General features: G+C 60.3%; 1 protein-coding gene across 1 annotated transcript in view; it reads left to right on the top strand.

Annotated features, from left to right (window-relative positions):
* The window catches only part of CGNL1 (cingulin like 1), a 133,828-nt gene extending 119,715 nt beyond the window's left edge, over nt 1-14,113 (top strand). Inside the window, exons 13-19 of the mRNA XM_056130697.1 lie at nt 3,274-3,435; nt 7,302-7,391; nt 11,472-11,555; nt 11,930-12,054; nt 12,668-12,776; nt 12,898-13,061; nt 13,664-14,113. Coding sequence (XP_055986672.1) covers nt 3,274-3,435; nt 7,302-7,391; nt 11,472-11,555; nt 11,930-12,054; nt 12,668-12,776; nt 12,898-13,061; nt 13,664-13,796 — 867 coding nt within the window. The 3' untranslated portion in view covers nt 13,797-14,113. The remainder of the gene's footprint in view (nt 1-3,273; nt 3,436-7,301; nt 7,392-11,471; nt 11,556-11,929; nt 12,055-12,667; nt 12,777-12,897; nt 13,062-13,663) is intronic.
* The last annotated feature ends 338 nt before the right edge of the window (nt 14,114-14,451 follow it).

Below are 14,451 nucleotides of genomic sequence, written 5' to 3'. Positions count from 1 at the left end.
ACAACAAACTCAGGATCTTTGACGATGCAAGGAGAGTGGCGGGTCAGTGTGCAGATATGCCAGAGACTGCGGCCTTGATTGACTCTCGAACCCTGAGTGCAGGTCCCGGGTGGCCCGGGCGTGACGTGGGGCTCCCTGTCCTGAGCTGAGCCGCTGAGGCCACAGTTCTCTTCGGTGTTTTTTCTTTTTCTTTTTTTTTTTTTAATAGTGAAATGCCATGAGGTACAGTTGTAGACTTACAAATTTTTGTGCTTTGAAAGAGAAAAGTTTCCATCTCTGCAGCAGCTGCACCAGGGACACAGCCCTTTGCCCTAACGGCGGCCCCAGCTGGGCTGACTAGAGAGTCTGCCTGGGCCTGCGGGCGCTTCCTGTTGTGTGTCTGCTCCATTGGGCAGGGTGGACGCCACTCGGGTGATCCTTACCTGACAAGGGGTGACCCAGAGAAGGGGCGGGGGAGCCCCGTGTCCATGCAGGGGCAGTGGGTGGTCTCTTCCCAGGTGCCCTGTGTCCTGCCACCCGCTGAGGGGGCGTCCTGCAGAGAGGAGACAGGCCACCGGGTGGACTTGCCACTGGCGACCCTAGACACGCTCCAGCCTGGACCCCGCTCCCTTCACCCCACCCTGAGTGAAGCCGGTATCTTCCCTGGCTCCACCAGGCCTGGGACTGCACTCTTGGGCTGCTCAGGCCGTGGAGTCGGCCGTGATGTGCACTGTCTGTCCCGTTGAGCCAGGGGCAGCTGTGACTTGGCCAGAGGTGGCATGAGAGGGGTTGCTGGTCACTCGCCCCCTCCTGCGGCTCTCTGGGATTTCGTGCTTGGTTTGAGGCACCCCAGGGGCCAGCACACTGGGCAGATGCAGGGGCGTGTGTGGGGCCCAGGTGGGCGTCTGTAGCAGGTGGTGCCTTCCAAACCCACCCTGCTCCTGCGCACTCAGACCCAAGCCCTCCCCTGCCTCGGCCCTTCCCCTCTCCTGCTCTGCTCGCACCCCCTGGGGAATCCACACTGGACTGGACACTGGGGACCCTAAAGGGCATGGTCACCAGGGTCGCGCCTGTATGTTACTGGGTCCAGGAGCCCAGTGTAGCCTCCTGCTTACGGAGCCGCTGACTGACCCCCGGGCCACACTCCCGCACGAACCCTCCCCAGTCCAGCCTGGCCTGGCCCCTCTCCCTGTTCCCAGCAGCTCTGTTGGGTTGTTTGCAGTCTTGGTGCAAACCTTCCCTGTTTCAAAGACTGGGGAGGCCCTGGGGACTGCAGTGCGGGGCGCAGAGGTCAGCAGTCCTTGGCCAGTTTCTGCTCGATGCTGCTTCACGGCTGTGCTGGCCCTGCACTGGGCCAGGTGCCTATCCCAGGCAGTGCTGCTGGAGGGAGACGAGGGGTCCCCGGCTCCACAGAGGAGCACCGTTGGGGATGTCGCCCCCTTGGGCACCCTTTAGGGCTGTGCGGCTATTCTATGTATGTGTGTATGGGGGAGGGGGGGTTGCCCTAGGCACTGCCCAGGAAGCCTGGAACCACTCCCAGGGGGACTCAAGCATCCTTGAGGGCCCAGGCCCACACCTGCATGACGTGGGGGGTGCAGGGCAGGGCTCTGTAGCCTGCTGCTCTCTCAGCGGGCGTCTGTCCTCCTCCCTGCAGGGTGGGCTCTGCACTCTCCGCACTCTCTGGGGGTTCTGTCCGCTCCCTGCAGGAGGTTGGCCCCCACCCCCTACTCCTTTTCAGACTGGGCTGTGCTTGTCACCAGGCACTTCTTCCACAGGCGGGGAGGTGAGAGCGAAAGGCTGCCCTGGGGTGCTCCTCAGTCCCCCAGCTCCCAACCATGCCGTCTCCGTGCTGGGGGGCAGTGGCCATGGAGAGGGGAACCCCCCCCCCCATGAGTTCCCCCAACACTGTTAATTCAGCGCCACCTTGTGGATAAAAAGCAAAAGTCATTAAATTGTGACCACTGGGAATGTGGTTTCTTAATGTTTTCTTTGGTCTTTAGGCCACACCCAGCAGCTGTCTGGGGTTACTCCTGACTGTACTCAGGGGCCACCCTGGTATGCTTGGGGGAGCCACCTGGGGTGCTGGGAATCAAACCTGGGCCAGTTGTGTGCGTGGCAGACTTCTTATCCACCCACTGGCCTCGAGGTGGCTCTTTAGACTAGGGTGTCTTGATCCGCCATGCTGGCATCCTATTAGATTTTTGCTATTATAAATTTTTCCAACAGAGGTAGTTTTGGGTTCATTATTTTAGTTTTTCACTAACTTTAGGGCTTAGGAGAGGATGCTCTTACAGGCAGGCAGTAAGTCCCGGGGAGCTCTTCTCTCCTTGCATGGTATCTACATGTTCTTTTGGGGGATATGGTACACACCGAGCTCTGCACTCGAGAATCACTCTTGGTAAGCTCAGGGGACCCCGTGGGTCCCAGGTAAGTACCTTAGCCACTCCCCAGCCTCTTCAGCCTTCTGTGTGTTCCTGACCTGCTGTAAGAGTGCTCTCTGTGCCAAGACACGGCGGTCCGTGTGTCTGTAAAGATAGACCTTCGGGTCCAGAGGTCTCACAGGCAGTTCAGGAGAAGAGAGCGCTATGGGCTGGCATGCAGGCTTTGCGTGCAAGAGGCCCAGCTTCAGTCCCCAGCACCACATGGCTCCCTGAGCACCACCAGGATCAACCTGAGCACTGAGCACTGAGCCTTAGTAACCCCAGAGCACTGGTGGGTGTGGCTTGAAAGTAAAAAAAAAAGTTGGAGAAAAAAATCTTTACTATGATTTTTCTGTTTTTTGAAAAAAATTTTTGTTTGATTTTGAGGTTCATGCTCAGTGGTGCTTGGGGCTCACTCCTGGAGGGGTGGGGTGACGCCCTTGTGGTATAGGATCCAACCAGCCATGTGCAGGGCAAGTCTGGGACTCTCTCCCTGGCCCCGGGCGTATTTAGTTTTAAACTTCTGACTTGAGGGGCTGGAGTGATAGCACAGCGGGTGGGGCGTTTACCTTGCATGCTGCCGACCCGGGTTTGATTTCCAGCATCCCATAAAAAACAAAAGTCATTAAATTGTGACCACTGGGAATGTGGTCCCCCGAGCACTGCCAGGAGTGATTCCTGAGTGCAATGCCTGGAGTAACTCCTGAGCATCACCAGGTGTGACCCAAAAAGAAAAAGAAAAAAAAAACTTCTGACTTGAGTGTGGAGCCCATGGAGGGCTGGGGGGTTAGGAAACAGGCTCCCAGGGAGCGGCTGGTCTCTCGCCCAGGGTCCATGCTCTGGCTACACCCCGCGCTCCCCTCTCCCCTCGCAGGTGCGGCTAATGGGGGAGGAGCTCCGGGACGCCCAGCGGGCCCGCGACGAGGCCCTGACGAAGCAGCAGCTTCTGGAGCAGACGCTGAAGGACCTGGAGTATGAGTTGGAGGCCAAGAGTCACTTGAAAGATGACCGGTCCCGGCTCATCAAGCAGATGGAGGTCTGTGGGCTCGGCACCGAGTGGGACCTGTCTCAGGGCACATGCTGGCATGGGTCTGGACCGTCCTTCCTACAGCTGGGCCTCGTCAGGGCCGCGCCTGGGCTTGCAAAGGAGCAACAGCTCTCGTGGCTCAGGTCGCAGTGGGGTGGGAAGCCCCTCGCCTCCAGCCCCCTCTCTGAGGGAGGCAGGGCAGCCCTGGGCGCCGGCCACTCTCCCTACTCGGCTGTCGCTGGGACTCCAGGCACCCTCACGCGGGCGTGGCCGTGCTGGGCTGGGCGCCGCACCAGGGATCCCGCACAGCCGGTCACATCTGTGCTCCGTGCTCCATCCTCAACTCCCATCTGGGCCCAGTTCCTCCTCAGTTGTCGGTGTCAGCCACAGAGCACGACCCTGTTCACTGATCTGATGGTGGAGGGCACCCCATCAGTGCTCAGGAACTGAGTCGCTTCCAGCAATTCCCAGACACCTGAGCTGGTGGGTTAAGTCAGGCCCAAAGAGGCGGTTCCTCTTGGGCCCCGCAGTCCAGGGTCACTTCCGCCACACTGGGGAGTGTGTGGTGCCTCTGGCACTGTGGTGGTGGTGCCAGGAATAACCGGACCTAGGTCTGGCACATAGAAGGCTTTAGCCCCTCTCCTACCTCCCCACTGCATGTGTGTGTGCATGTGCATGTGTGAGAGTGTGTGTATGCATGTGTACAAGTGTGCGTGTGTGTGTGTGTGTGTGTGTGTGTGTGTGTGTGTGAGAGAGAGAGAGAGAGAGAGAGAGAGAGAGAGAGAGAGAGAGAGAGAGAAGAGAGAGAGAGAGAGAAGAGAGTCAGTCCAGGATGGTATGTCAGAAAGAGGTGAGCTGGGTCTCGGTGCTGATGTGCCTGCCCTGCACACTCGAGGCCCTAGTTTGATCCTGGCACTGCCCAATGCCCCTCCTCCCTGAGCCCCCAGCAGTGCTGGACATGAGCCTTGTGAGGCCCCAGCACTGAGCAATCCGGTCAGGTTGTCTGAGTGCTACTGGAGATGACCGAGGCCTTGGGAGCCCAGCTTGGGAGCCCCTCATCCCAATAATAACGCTTGCACAATGAAGATACAGTATCTTAGAAGATTGTGACCAAGTGACAGTGATCTTAAGGTGTAAAGAGCCTGTAGGGCGATAGGAAGAACCTTCCAGTCATTCCCCTCAGTTTACCAGAGAACAAATCCAGGGTCAGCGAGACAATAGAGGAGTAAGACACATATGCCTTGCACGTGGCCAATCCTGGTTCCATTGCCAGCACCCCATAAGGTCCCCTAAACACAGCAGGGTGTGCCCCAAAATGCCAAAAGAACAGAACCAATTTCCAACCAGAATACCCTTGCCCCCAAACACACACACACACACACACACACACACACACACACACACACAGAGGATTCTAGAGATGGATGGAAAAAGGTACCAAGGAAGTCGTCTCGGGCTTAGCGGAATCAGAGATGGTCAAGGTTTTGACAAAAGGCAGACAGTGCCCAATGCCATGGAGAGATAACGAGTTTAGTAGTTTGATTCAACTTTGCAAATAAATGAAAATGACTTAAAAAACTTGGGGCGGGGTGGCTCTGCAGCATTTCATATTCCTTATGAAATGTGTTTGATAGTCCCGGACTTGCCCTGCACATGGCCAGTTGGATCCCATACCACAAGGGCGTCCCCCCACCCCTCCAGGAGTGAGCCCCGAGCATCACTGGGCATGAACCTCAAATGAAGTGATGCTTCATGCTTCAGTCACTAAAAGGTTTTATACCATGAGTCCATTTTAGAAGACCTGTTTTTTTCTTCTCGTTTTCCTTCTCTCCCCCCCCCCCCCCCCCCCCCCCCCCGTGTTTGGGTCACACCTGGTGATGCTCGGGGCTTACTCCTGGCATGCTCTGGACCATATGGAACATTAGGGATTGAGCCCAGGTGGCCACGTACAAGGCAAATGCCCTTCCTGCTGTCCTGCCCTCTGGGGCCAGCATGGTTTTATTCTTCCTGTGCAGGCTGTTCTCATGGTTGGCCGGTGTCCTGGCTCTAATGGCTATAGGGGAGGTCATTTTTAGGCAGGCTGGGCTCAACCCTCATTAGAAGCTGACCGTTCTAGATCCTTTGCAGCAGTAGTGTGAGGGCTGCTGCTAGATCCGCTCTGAGCAACCTCCCGCTGATTCTGTCTGGGTTTGGGCTTTTGGCTAGGTTTTGGTTTTGGTTTTAGGATGCCGCTCCTCTCCTGGAGCCCTCAGATGGAAAACAGTGCTCTTTGCTGGCAGAGTCTTGAAGAGGGCCCCATGCCCTGTGCTGTCTTTGAGCTTTCTCTGTTCACATGCACGTGTTGAGCTCTGGGCTACTGTGAGTGCTGGAGAGGCAGGCCCAGTGCCTGCCCACATCACTCACATGCACCAGTTCAGTTACCTGCACCCGAGACTTCGCTGTGGGTCCTGTAGGCGCAGTAATTCAGGTGCTCCTGGACACGCGCTGCTGGTGGCTCCCCTACCCACCCCTGGTCCCTAATGAGTCACAGAGACCCACCTGGCAGGAACCAGCAGGCAAACGTGTGCGGGAGATTGAGCGCAGTCTGGTCAGAGCGGCCCTCCGTGGCCCGTTCTGGAGCACTGAGCCTGTGGGCAGGACTCACAGCCCAAGCGCCTTCCAGCAACTTCCAGTGCAAAAGCCTGGGTTTGGGTGGTTTTGCGGCCCACCAACCAGCCCTGTGCAGTCTCCAGCATCCCAGGGCCTGTGACTCTGACACTCATTTCGCATTTTTAGTTAGTTTGGGCTGTTGCAGGGATGGTACCACAGTGTGCTTACACTGGCTGCTGTTCAAGAAAGTACAGTGCTGACTGTGTGTGTGCATGTGCCTGTGTTCTCGTATGTACATGTGAGTGTTGTGTGCATGTGCATATGTGTTTGTGAACGTACTTGAGTCTGTGCACATGTGTGTGCAGGTGTGTGGACATAGCTCTGTGCATGTGTGTGCGTGTGTGTGTGCATGCGTGCATGTGTGGACATGTCTGTGTATGTATGTGTATATATACCTCTATGTGCGTGAATGTGTGTTGTGTGCATGTGTGTATGCATATGTATGTTTTGTGTGCATGCATGAGTGGTTGTTTGTGCTTGTGTGCACATGTGTGTGTGTGCGCGCACGTGTGCCCATGTCTCAGAGCTGAGCCCCCCCAGCACACAAGCAGCTTGATGCAGCAGGACACACCTGCTTTCAGCTCCCAAGAAGCTGAGAGGGAGCTGATTGCATTCCCTGCCTCCTCTTTTTTTGTCAACAGAGTTATTTCGAGTTGCTTTTCTGTTCTGTTTTGTTGGCTTTGGGGGGCCATACCCTGAGGTCCTCAGGCTTGTTCCTGTTCAGGGACTTGGGGGACCATCTGGGGTGCTGGGGATTGGTCCCAACGTGGCTGCTTGCAAGGCAGGTGCCTTCACCACTGCACCCTCGCTCTGGCCCCTTGCGATGCCTTTTCCCATAACAGGGATGTTAAATCAGGAGTCAGCAAGGGCGGTAGACAATGCTCTGTCCCGGTGCTGACCCAGTTTAGCACGCAGTGACCCCTCCCTCCCACCCTTTCCCCCCTCCCCCTCCGCTCCCCTTCCTTCCTCTTCCATCTTCTCTCTTTTCTCTCTCCTCTTTCCTCTGTGCCCACCCTTCTCTGTGTTTACTGGAAGCACCATGATTCCCAGCACTTTCCTGGCAGGGTCCATCCACACGGCATCCCGGGAGCACACACCGCCCACCCTTGTCCAGGCTCCCCTCCACTCCCACCCTCGGCATGCTCGGTCCCGTAGCTCCTGGTTCTCGTTCCTGTGCCCCTGACCCCTCCCCATCAGGAGCAGTCATCCTCTGGCTTCTCTCTCAGGACAAGGTGTCGCAGCTGGAGCTGGAGCTGGAGGAGGAGAGAAGCAACGCGGACGCTCTGTCTGAGAGGATCGCTAGGAGCAGGGACCAGGTAGGACCCAGCTGCCAGGGTGGAGGCGGGCACGTCCATCAGGGGCTGATCCCGGGGGCTGCAGGAAGAGCGAGCCAGGTGTCTTCATCCCAGAGACTGGCAAGGAGCTGTGGCCATGTTGGACCTGAGGTGTTAGGTGGATGGCAGAGGGGCCGTGTGCATGCGGTGTCAGCTGGGACACAGAACCCTGAGAGGAAGGCTCTCCAGAGCATGGGTGTGGGCCCTGAAGGTCATGCTGGGCTCAAGCCCCTGGAGCACCACTGAAGGGGCCCCTGAAACGCCGGCTCCCAAAACCAAAACAAATTTTATTCTCTTTTGTGGGGAAGAGCTTGGGGGTGAAGGTAGTTACACTCAGCGATGCCCAGGAGTTACTCCTGGATCTGCATCAGGAATCACTCCTGGTGGTGCTGGGGGGGAACGTGAAATGCTGGATGTCGAACCCAGCTGAGCTGAGTGCAAGGCAAATGCCCTATGCACTGTACTACTCACTCCGGCCCCCAGCTAAAAACTTTTAAAACTAAAAAATGAAAGTGCCAGAGAAATGACCCAAAGGATAGGAGCACATTCTTTACATGCAGGAGGCTTGGGTCCCATCCTTGGCACCCATGGTGTGGCCCCCAAAGCATACTTAAATACATGATAAAAATCCTGATTCACTCGCTGGCCTGGGCCGTGTGGGCAGCCTGGGGGCTGAACGCCATGGGAGGGGGGAAAGGACGTGGCTCTTCCTCTAGGGACCGGCAGGTGTGTGCACAGCTCATGCCTGCTTCACCGTCCCGTCCTCCCGCACCACAAAGGAGGCTTTTTTGCAGGGGTTTCTGTTCGTTTGTTTTGGTTTGGGTTTGGCAGGGATTACTCCCGGCTCTGCACTCAGGCATCACTCCTGGCGGGACTTGGGGGACCACATGGGATGTCAGGGAATGAACCGGGCCGGCCACGTGCAAGCAAGTGCCTCACTGCTCACTGTCGTTAGGTCGCTCTTTGCAGTTTTGAAGTGTCCCCTCACTGTGAACCAAGACGCCAGCAGGCAGCAGGGACACACTCATCACATCATCGGGAACGGAGATCTTTTCCGGGCGCTGTCAGGGTCAGCCCAGGCTTCCCTCTCCTCCCAGAGGTGCTCAGCATCCGCTCCTGCCACCCTGCTCTGGGCCACAGGCACCGCTGCCCGCACAGTGGGGGAGAGAGCCAGAGACCAGCTCGTATGCCGCCATGACGGTGGGCCGAGCTGTTGGCCGTGAGTTCCCTGGGAGGGTAAAGGAAGCCTTGCCAGGCACCGTCTGCCCACCGTGAGCCTGGTGCTGCCTCCATACCCCCAGGCCAGGCCCAAGTGCCCTCGGTGGGGAAGACCTTCAGGCACGAGGGGGGCTGCCGACTAGCACCACTGGGAGTGATCCCCACGCACTGCTGTGGGTCCCCAATAAACCCAAACCCTAACTCTAGATGCTGAGCCCAGCCTGGCTGTCTCCTCTAGACCCTGTGACTCCCCTCTTGGCCCTGAGGGCTGTCGGGGCAGCAGCCCGTGAAGCATCAGCACACTTGACTTTAGGGCCCGTTGCTTCTGCCTGGCCCCCTCCCCAGGTCACAACGAGCTATGTGGGTCCAGGAACCAGTGTGCCCCCCTCCTCCTTGGGTCTAGGCCAGGGACCTCCTCATGGGCTGGCAGCAGGCTCGCTCCCGACCCTCCTCACCAAACTAAGATTGAGATGACCCCCAGGCTGAACCTGGCGTGTTTGTCACTTTCCTGACATGCCACCCTCGGGGGCGTGACGTGTGACTGAGCAGAGTTGGGGCTCTTTGGGCCTGGGACTCAGATGCCCAGTGGAAGGATGGTCGTCAATTCCAGGAGCAGGACAGACCTGTGGCATTGGGTGAGGTGGGGGCACATGGCCATCCAGTGGCCGTGGTAGCTGCAGTTGGAGTCCTGTGGCCTATGTAACAAGGGGACTCCCATGCTGGGGGGTGACACCCAGGTCACTGCTCCTCTGTGAAGAGACTTCGTGTCAGCACCCCCTGGGCCCAGCCACTCAGGTGCATGATGTGGAGAGTTGTTCCCCTGTGACCGAGGGTCATCTCTGTGCCAGCCCATGGCTGACACATGATGGGGTTAAGGGGCCCACTGTTAGGGGCCGTCAAAATCCCTCTGGGACTGTCACTAAGCCAGAGGGCAGCTGCTCCTGATCCCCAGGACTGGCCTGGCCACAAGCACCCGTGGTAGCAACCCCACCACACCTGCTTGTGGCTGCTCCTGCCAGAGTGCTCAGGGCTTCACCTTCCCTCCCCTGCCGCCCCCGTTCTCCCCCGAGCAGCTGGGACGCTGCTGTTCTCTCTGCTCACAAGGTCGAGGAGGAACAGCACTCGCCCCACCTCACCTCCTCTCTCTGACACCTGGGCCAGAGGCCTCCCCTGCCACCCACACCCCCGGTCTCTTTCTGCCAGAGTAGGCCAGGGCTGGGGGAGAAAGGTTTGCTGCAGAATATTCCCGCCTTTCGGCCAGAGCCACTGAGCTCTGCGTGGGAAGCGGCTGCATGCAGACGGGGACAGCCAGTGGGGGGCTATGAGCAGTGGAGACCCCTGGGGGACTGTGAGTCATGGGGACTCTTGGGGGGCTGTGAGCAGTGGGGACCCCTGGGGAGCTGTGAGCAGTGGAGACCCTGGGGGGCTGTGAGTCATGGGGACCCTCAGGGGCTGTGAGCAGTGGGGACCCCTTAGGGGCTCTGAGAGCGGCCCCTGAGGTTTTGGAGGGGCTTCCTGTCGGCCCGCCTAGTCTCTTCCCAAAGCCTGGTGGCTGTGGCCCTCCCGTGCATGTTCCTCCCCGCTTCCCGCTGTCTGTCCTGGTTTCCCTTTCCACAGGCCTGCGGGGAAGTGCAGCTGTGAAGGAATTGCGGTTGGGTTTTCTTTCTCCTTTGGGGGTTGCCAGGAGGCGTGGGCCCTCCCAGATAGCCCTCCCATCACCACATAGTCACCAGGAATGAGGGCACTGTGTGTCCTTGTTTCCTTCCGTCTCCAGAAGGTCACCGTGTCCTCTGCTGAGGAGCGTGACCAAACCATTCCCTGGGACTGTGTCCCTGTCCCTGTACTGACCCCTCAGTGCTGTAGCCCTAGACCGTGGACGTGCATCCATTATGGACTCAAGGCTGGTCACGGGGCCCCGGTGTGGGTTCCTGAGTGCCAGCGCTCAGCCTGCCCTCTGACCCCGCATAGCTGGCTCATTCCCCATGGTTCTCGGGGGTTCCTGGGGGTTGGTCTTGCTCTGCAGGGTGTGTGGCCCAGTTAGCTGTGCAGATCCTGACGAGGGGTGACCGTGCATGTGTATGCTGGGACTGCCCAGGACCCGCAGGGTGCTGAGAGGGGGCAGCCTCTCTGGGGAGCAGTCACAGTGCACCCCAGCTCAGGCTCTGGAGTGGCAGGGATGGGCTGACTCAGTGTCCGAGGCCGGAAGCCTTGGATGAAACGTGGGCCTGAGGGATGGTACAGTGGGCAGCGCAGAGCAGTCGCCCTAATGCGGAAGTGCCAGATACAGCCCTAGCACCATACAGTCCAGAACCTCGAAGTGTGGCCCTGGGGCCACAAATCAGCAAACTAAATTCCAAGCTCAGCAGGGCCGCGTCTTGTCGCGGGAATTCCCAGCCAGCTGCCGTCCCTGACTGTGGGCGCTGCCCCCCCCCCCCCCCCCCGGCCTGTGACTGTCTCTGTGTGTGCCCGTTTCCATGGAGGGACATGCCGTCCTGTGAGGACGTATAAATCCGGGGCCTGGATAGACGCTGTGTAAGCCCACCCTGCCCATTCTTACTTGCCCATCTCCACAAGGACCTTGTGTTCAGAGAGCGTCACTCCTCTGGGTCTCAGGCAACCTCAGGAGTGTCTCAGGGGACAGAGGCCAGAGGCACCTGCCGCCCAGGGCTATTGGGTGGGACTGGGACTTGCACATCATCTCTGCAGCCTGGGGAGGCCAGCGGGTGCACATGCCTCCTGCACTGTGTGCAGGGGCCTGGGTTCTGGGTCCCTGGGGATGGCGGTCCCTCTGGGGTCTGGGACACCCTCGGCCCACACTGTCACGCACTGTCACTGCCTGTGCAGATGGAGCAGGTGAGGAGCGAGCTGCTCCAGGAGAGAGCTGTGAGGCAAGACCTGGAGTGTGACAAGATTTCCCTGGAGCGGCAGGTGAGGGCTGTTGCAGGGACGGCTGGGCGGGGGGCTTCCCAGGTCTCTCCCGGCGTGCTTCCCCGTGGTCTGAAGTCTGCCAGGGGAGGGGCACTGCTGGTCCCGTTGCTGGTCCCGCCGGGGAGTGGCCCGGGCATCTCTCTCTGAGCCAGATTGTTGACGAGGTTGGCTCATAGGTAAAGCGCTGGCCATGGACAAGCCCCTGAGTCTGAGGTCCAGGGAGGCAGGGGTCTAGGGTGTACCCCAAGATCCATTTGGGCTTCTGAAAGAGTGTCAGCCCCCTTTCAGGAGGCTCCCCCTTCCCCCTCCCTTAGACCCTCCCCAGGGCCTGCTCCCGCTGCCAGCCTCTCCTGGTCCTCTGCTTTGCTTTCCAGAATAAGGACTTAAAGAGCCGCATCATCCACCTCGAAGGCTCGTACAGGTCCAGCAAAGAGGGCCTGGTGGTGCAGTTGGAGGCGCGGATCGCAGAGCTGGAGGACCGGCTGGAGAGCGAGGAGAGGTGAGGGGACGCCGCCCGCCAGGCCCTCCTGGGAGCAGAACACACTCACCCTCCCTGCCCCCATGGGAAAAGCAGGCACCTGGTGGACCACCTCTCCTCTGCGACTGCCCCCTGCAGCCCCCCGAGCAGGCTGGGGGTCCATCATGCTCCCCTCCTCGGGCTCCTTTCCTAGTCTGGGGGTGCAGGAGCAGTTCACGGTTCCCATCATCCATTTTCCGGGCCAGAGAGATAGTACAGGGTGGGGCTCTTACCTCGCCCACAGCCAGCCCGGGCTTGATCTCCAGCACCGAGTAGGGGCTCCTGAGAACTGCCAGATATGATCCCTGGGCACTGAGCCAGGAGTGAGCCCTGAGCAACGCTGGGAGTACCGCAGAAGAGCAGAACGAAGCCCGTGATTGCTTTTGGGGGACTCTGGGCTGGGGTGGGGCCATGCCATGCAGAGCATAGTGCAGGCAGCTCTTTCCCCGGCCAGCCAGAGGCCCGCCACGTCTGTCCCAGCCCTCGCGGTGTCATTTTCTCAGAGCCCCGGTGTGTGGCTCCCGGCCCCGAGCCTGGCCCTGACCACCCACTGGCCACGCAGTGAGGCATGCCTGCCTCTTCCCTGCCCCTGCAGGGAGCGCGCCAGCCTCCAGCTCAGCAACCGGCGGCTGGAGCGGAAGGTGAAGGAGCTGGTGATGCAAGTGGACGATGAGCACCTGTCGCTGACGGACCAGAAGGACCAGGTGAGGGGCGGCTCGAGCGGGTGTGGCGGCTCGCCACTATCTGCCCGGGCCCCCAGCAGGCCTGGGTGGCCGCGCCTCTGTGACCCGCTCCCACCTGACCTCATCCCCGCTGCCCTTACAGCTCAGCTTGCGGCTGAGAGCCATGAAGCGCCAGGTGGAGGAGGCTGAGGAGGAGATCGACCGGCTGGAGAGCTCGAAGAAGAAGCTGCAGAGGGAGCTGGAGGAGCAGCTGGACGTGAACGAGCAGCTCCAGGGCCAGCTCAGTGCCCTGAAGAAGGACCTGAGGTGGGCCAGGGTCTCTGCTCCCGGAGGCCTGCCGTGTGCCGGCCCCATGCCAGAGCGGCCGAACTGGCCTCACCTGCTGTCAGAGGGGCGGGGGCGCAGCCCACAGCAGCCCAAGGGCCACTCCTGGGAGCACGGCTGCTCCTGGGGGTGGGGTTGGGGGACACCCCAAGTGTTCTGGGGACAGCCGGGATCTTGCTCTGCTCGGCCCCGCAGCCCCACCAGCCCCGGGGGCTCTGTCCAGGGCTCTAGGAGTGGACAGGGACCCTGCTGGGGAAATCCTCCCACACACCACAGAGGGGCCGACAGATCCCTACTGGGGAGCGTCTCCCTGCAGACCCCAGAAGTTGCGGCGCGGGGCTGCAAACAGCCCCTGGCATCAGCCTGGCCCAGACTCAGGCCTGAGACTGAGGGGGCTGGGCAGGGCCTGGGTGGCCAGATGCCGGGGCACCCAGTCCCCAAAGTTCCCCCCGCCCCCCCATGGGCCCCAGGGCTGAGAAGCCGCCCTCCCCCTGCAAACTGAGTGCCAAGCCCCATGGCCCCGGGTGGGCGTGGGACCCAGGACCCCCGTCCTGAGCAGGCCACCTGCCCGCTGGTCTCCGCAGGCTCAAGAAGCTGCCGAGCAAAGTACTGGAGGACTCAGACGACGATGACGACCTGAGCACCGACGGGGGCAGCGTGTTCGAGGCCCCCCTGGGCTATGGCCTCCCCAGGGACAGTGTGGCCAGCCAGCTGTGAGCGGCACAGGCCTGCCCCTGCGTGCAGGCCGGACGCGGGGTCTGACCCCCCAGAACTGTCCCTGCCCCGGAGTCCCCCACCTTTCTGCCCACCTGTCAGTGCCTGCAGGGTTGCTGCTGGGCTCAAGCCTCGGAGGGACGCATCCAGCTGTGCCCCCTCGTGCCATCCGCATGTCCCGGACACTGCCCCGCCCTGCCATGCCAGTGACTGCCACTGACCACCCATGGGAGGGCTGCACAGTCCGGCAGGACCGGGGCCCTGGGGGCCTTGCACAGCTCACATCTGTTGCCTGTGATTGCAGCTCACTCCGGGAGCCACTGGGCTTGCAGAGGGCGGGCGGGTTGGGGCGGTGGGGAGGTGGGGGGGATGGGGCTGGGGCAGCGGCATGGCCGGGGTGCGCTCCCAGGGTGCAGGTCAGGGCTGTGGGTGGGGGACCTGGACTGGCTGCTGGGCTTCAGGAGGGGCTGGGGACCTGCAGGCAGGCCCAGGAGTTGGGCAGCGAGTGGGAGGAAAATGGGCACAAGGCAGGGGCAGGAACTCGGGCTCTGGCAGGAAAGTGGGGAAGGAGGCAGCCAGGTGTGTGCGTGCGTGCGTGCGTCTGTGTGTCTGTGTGTCTGTGTGTGTATGTCTGTGTTTGTGTTTCTGTGTGTGTGTG

The sequence above is a fragment of the Sorex fumeus genome, unplaced genomic scaffold (assembly GCF_029834395.1).
Source record: "Sorex fumeus unplaced genomic scaffold, SorFum_2.1 ptg000081l, whole genome shotgun sequence".
NCBI classification, from domain to species: domain Eukaryota; kingdom Metazoa; phylum Chordata; class Mammalia; order Eulipotyphla; family Soricidae; genus Sorex; species Sorex fumeus.
Note: the sequence above shows the minus strand (reverse complement) of the source record. Positions and strands in the feature narration are given on the sequence as shown.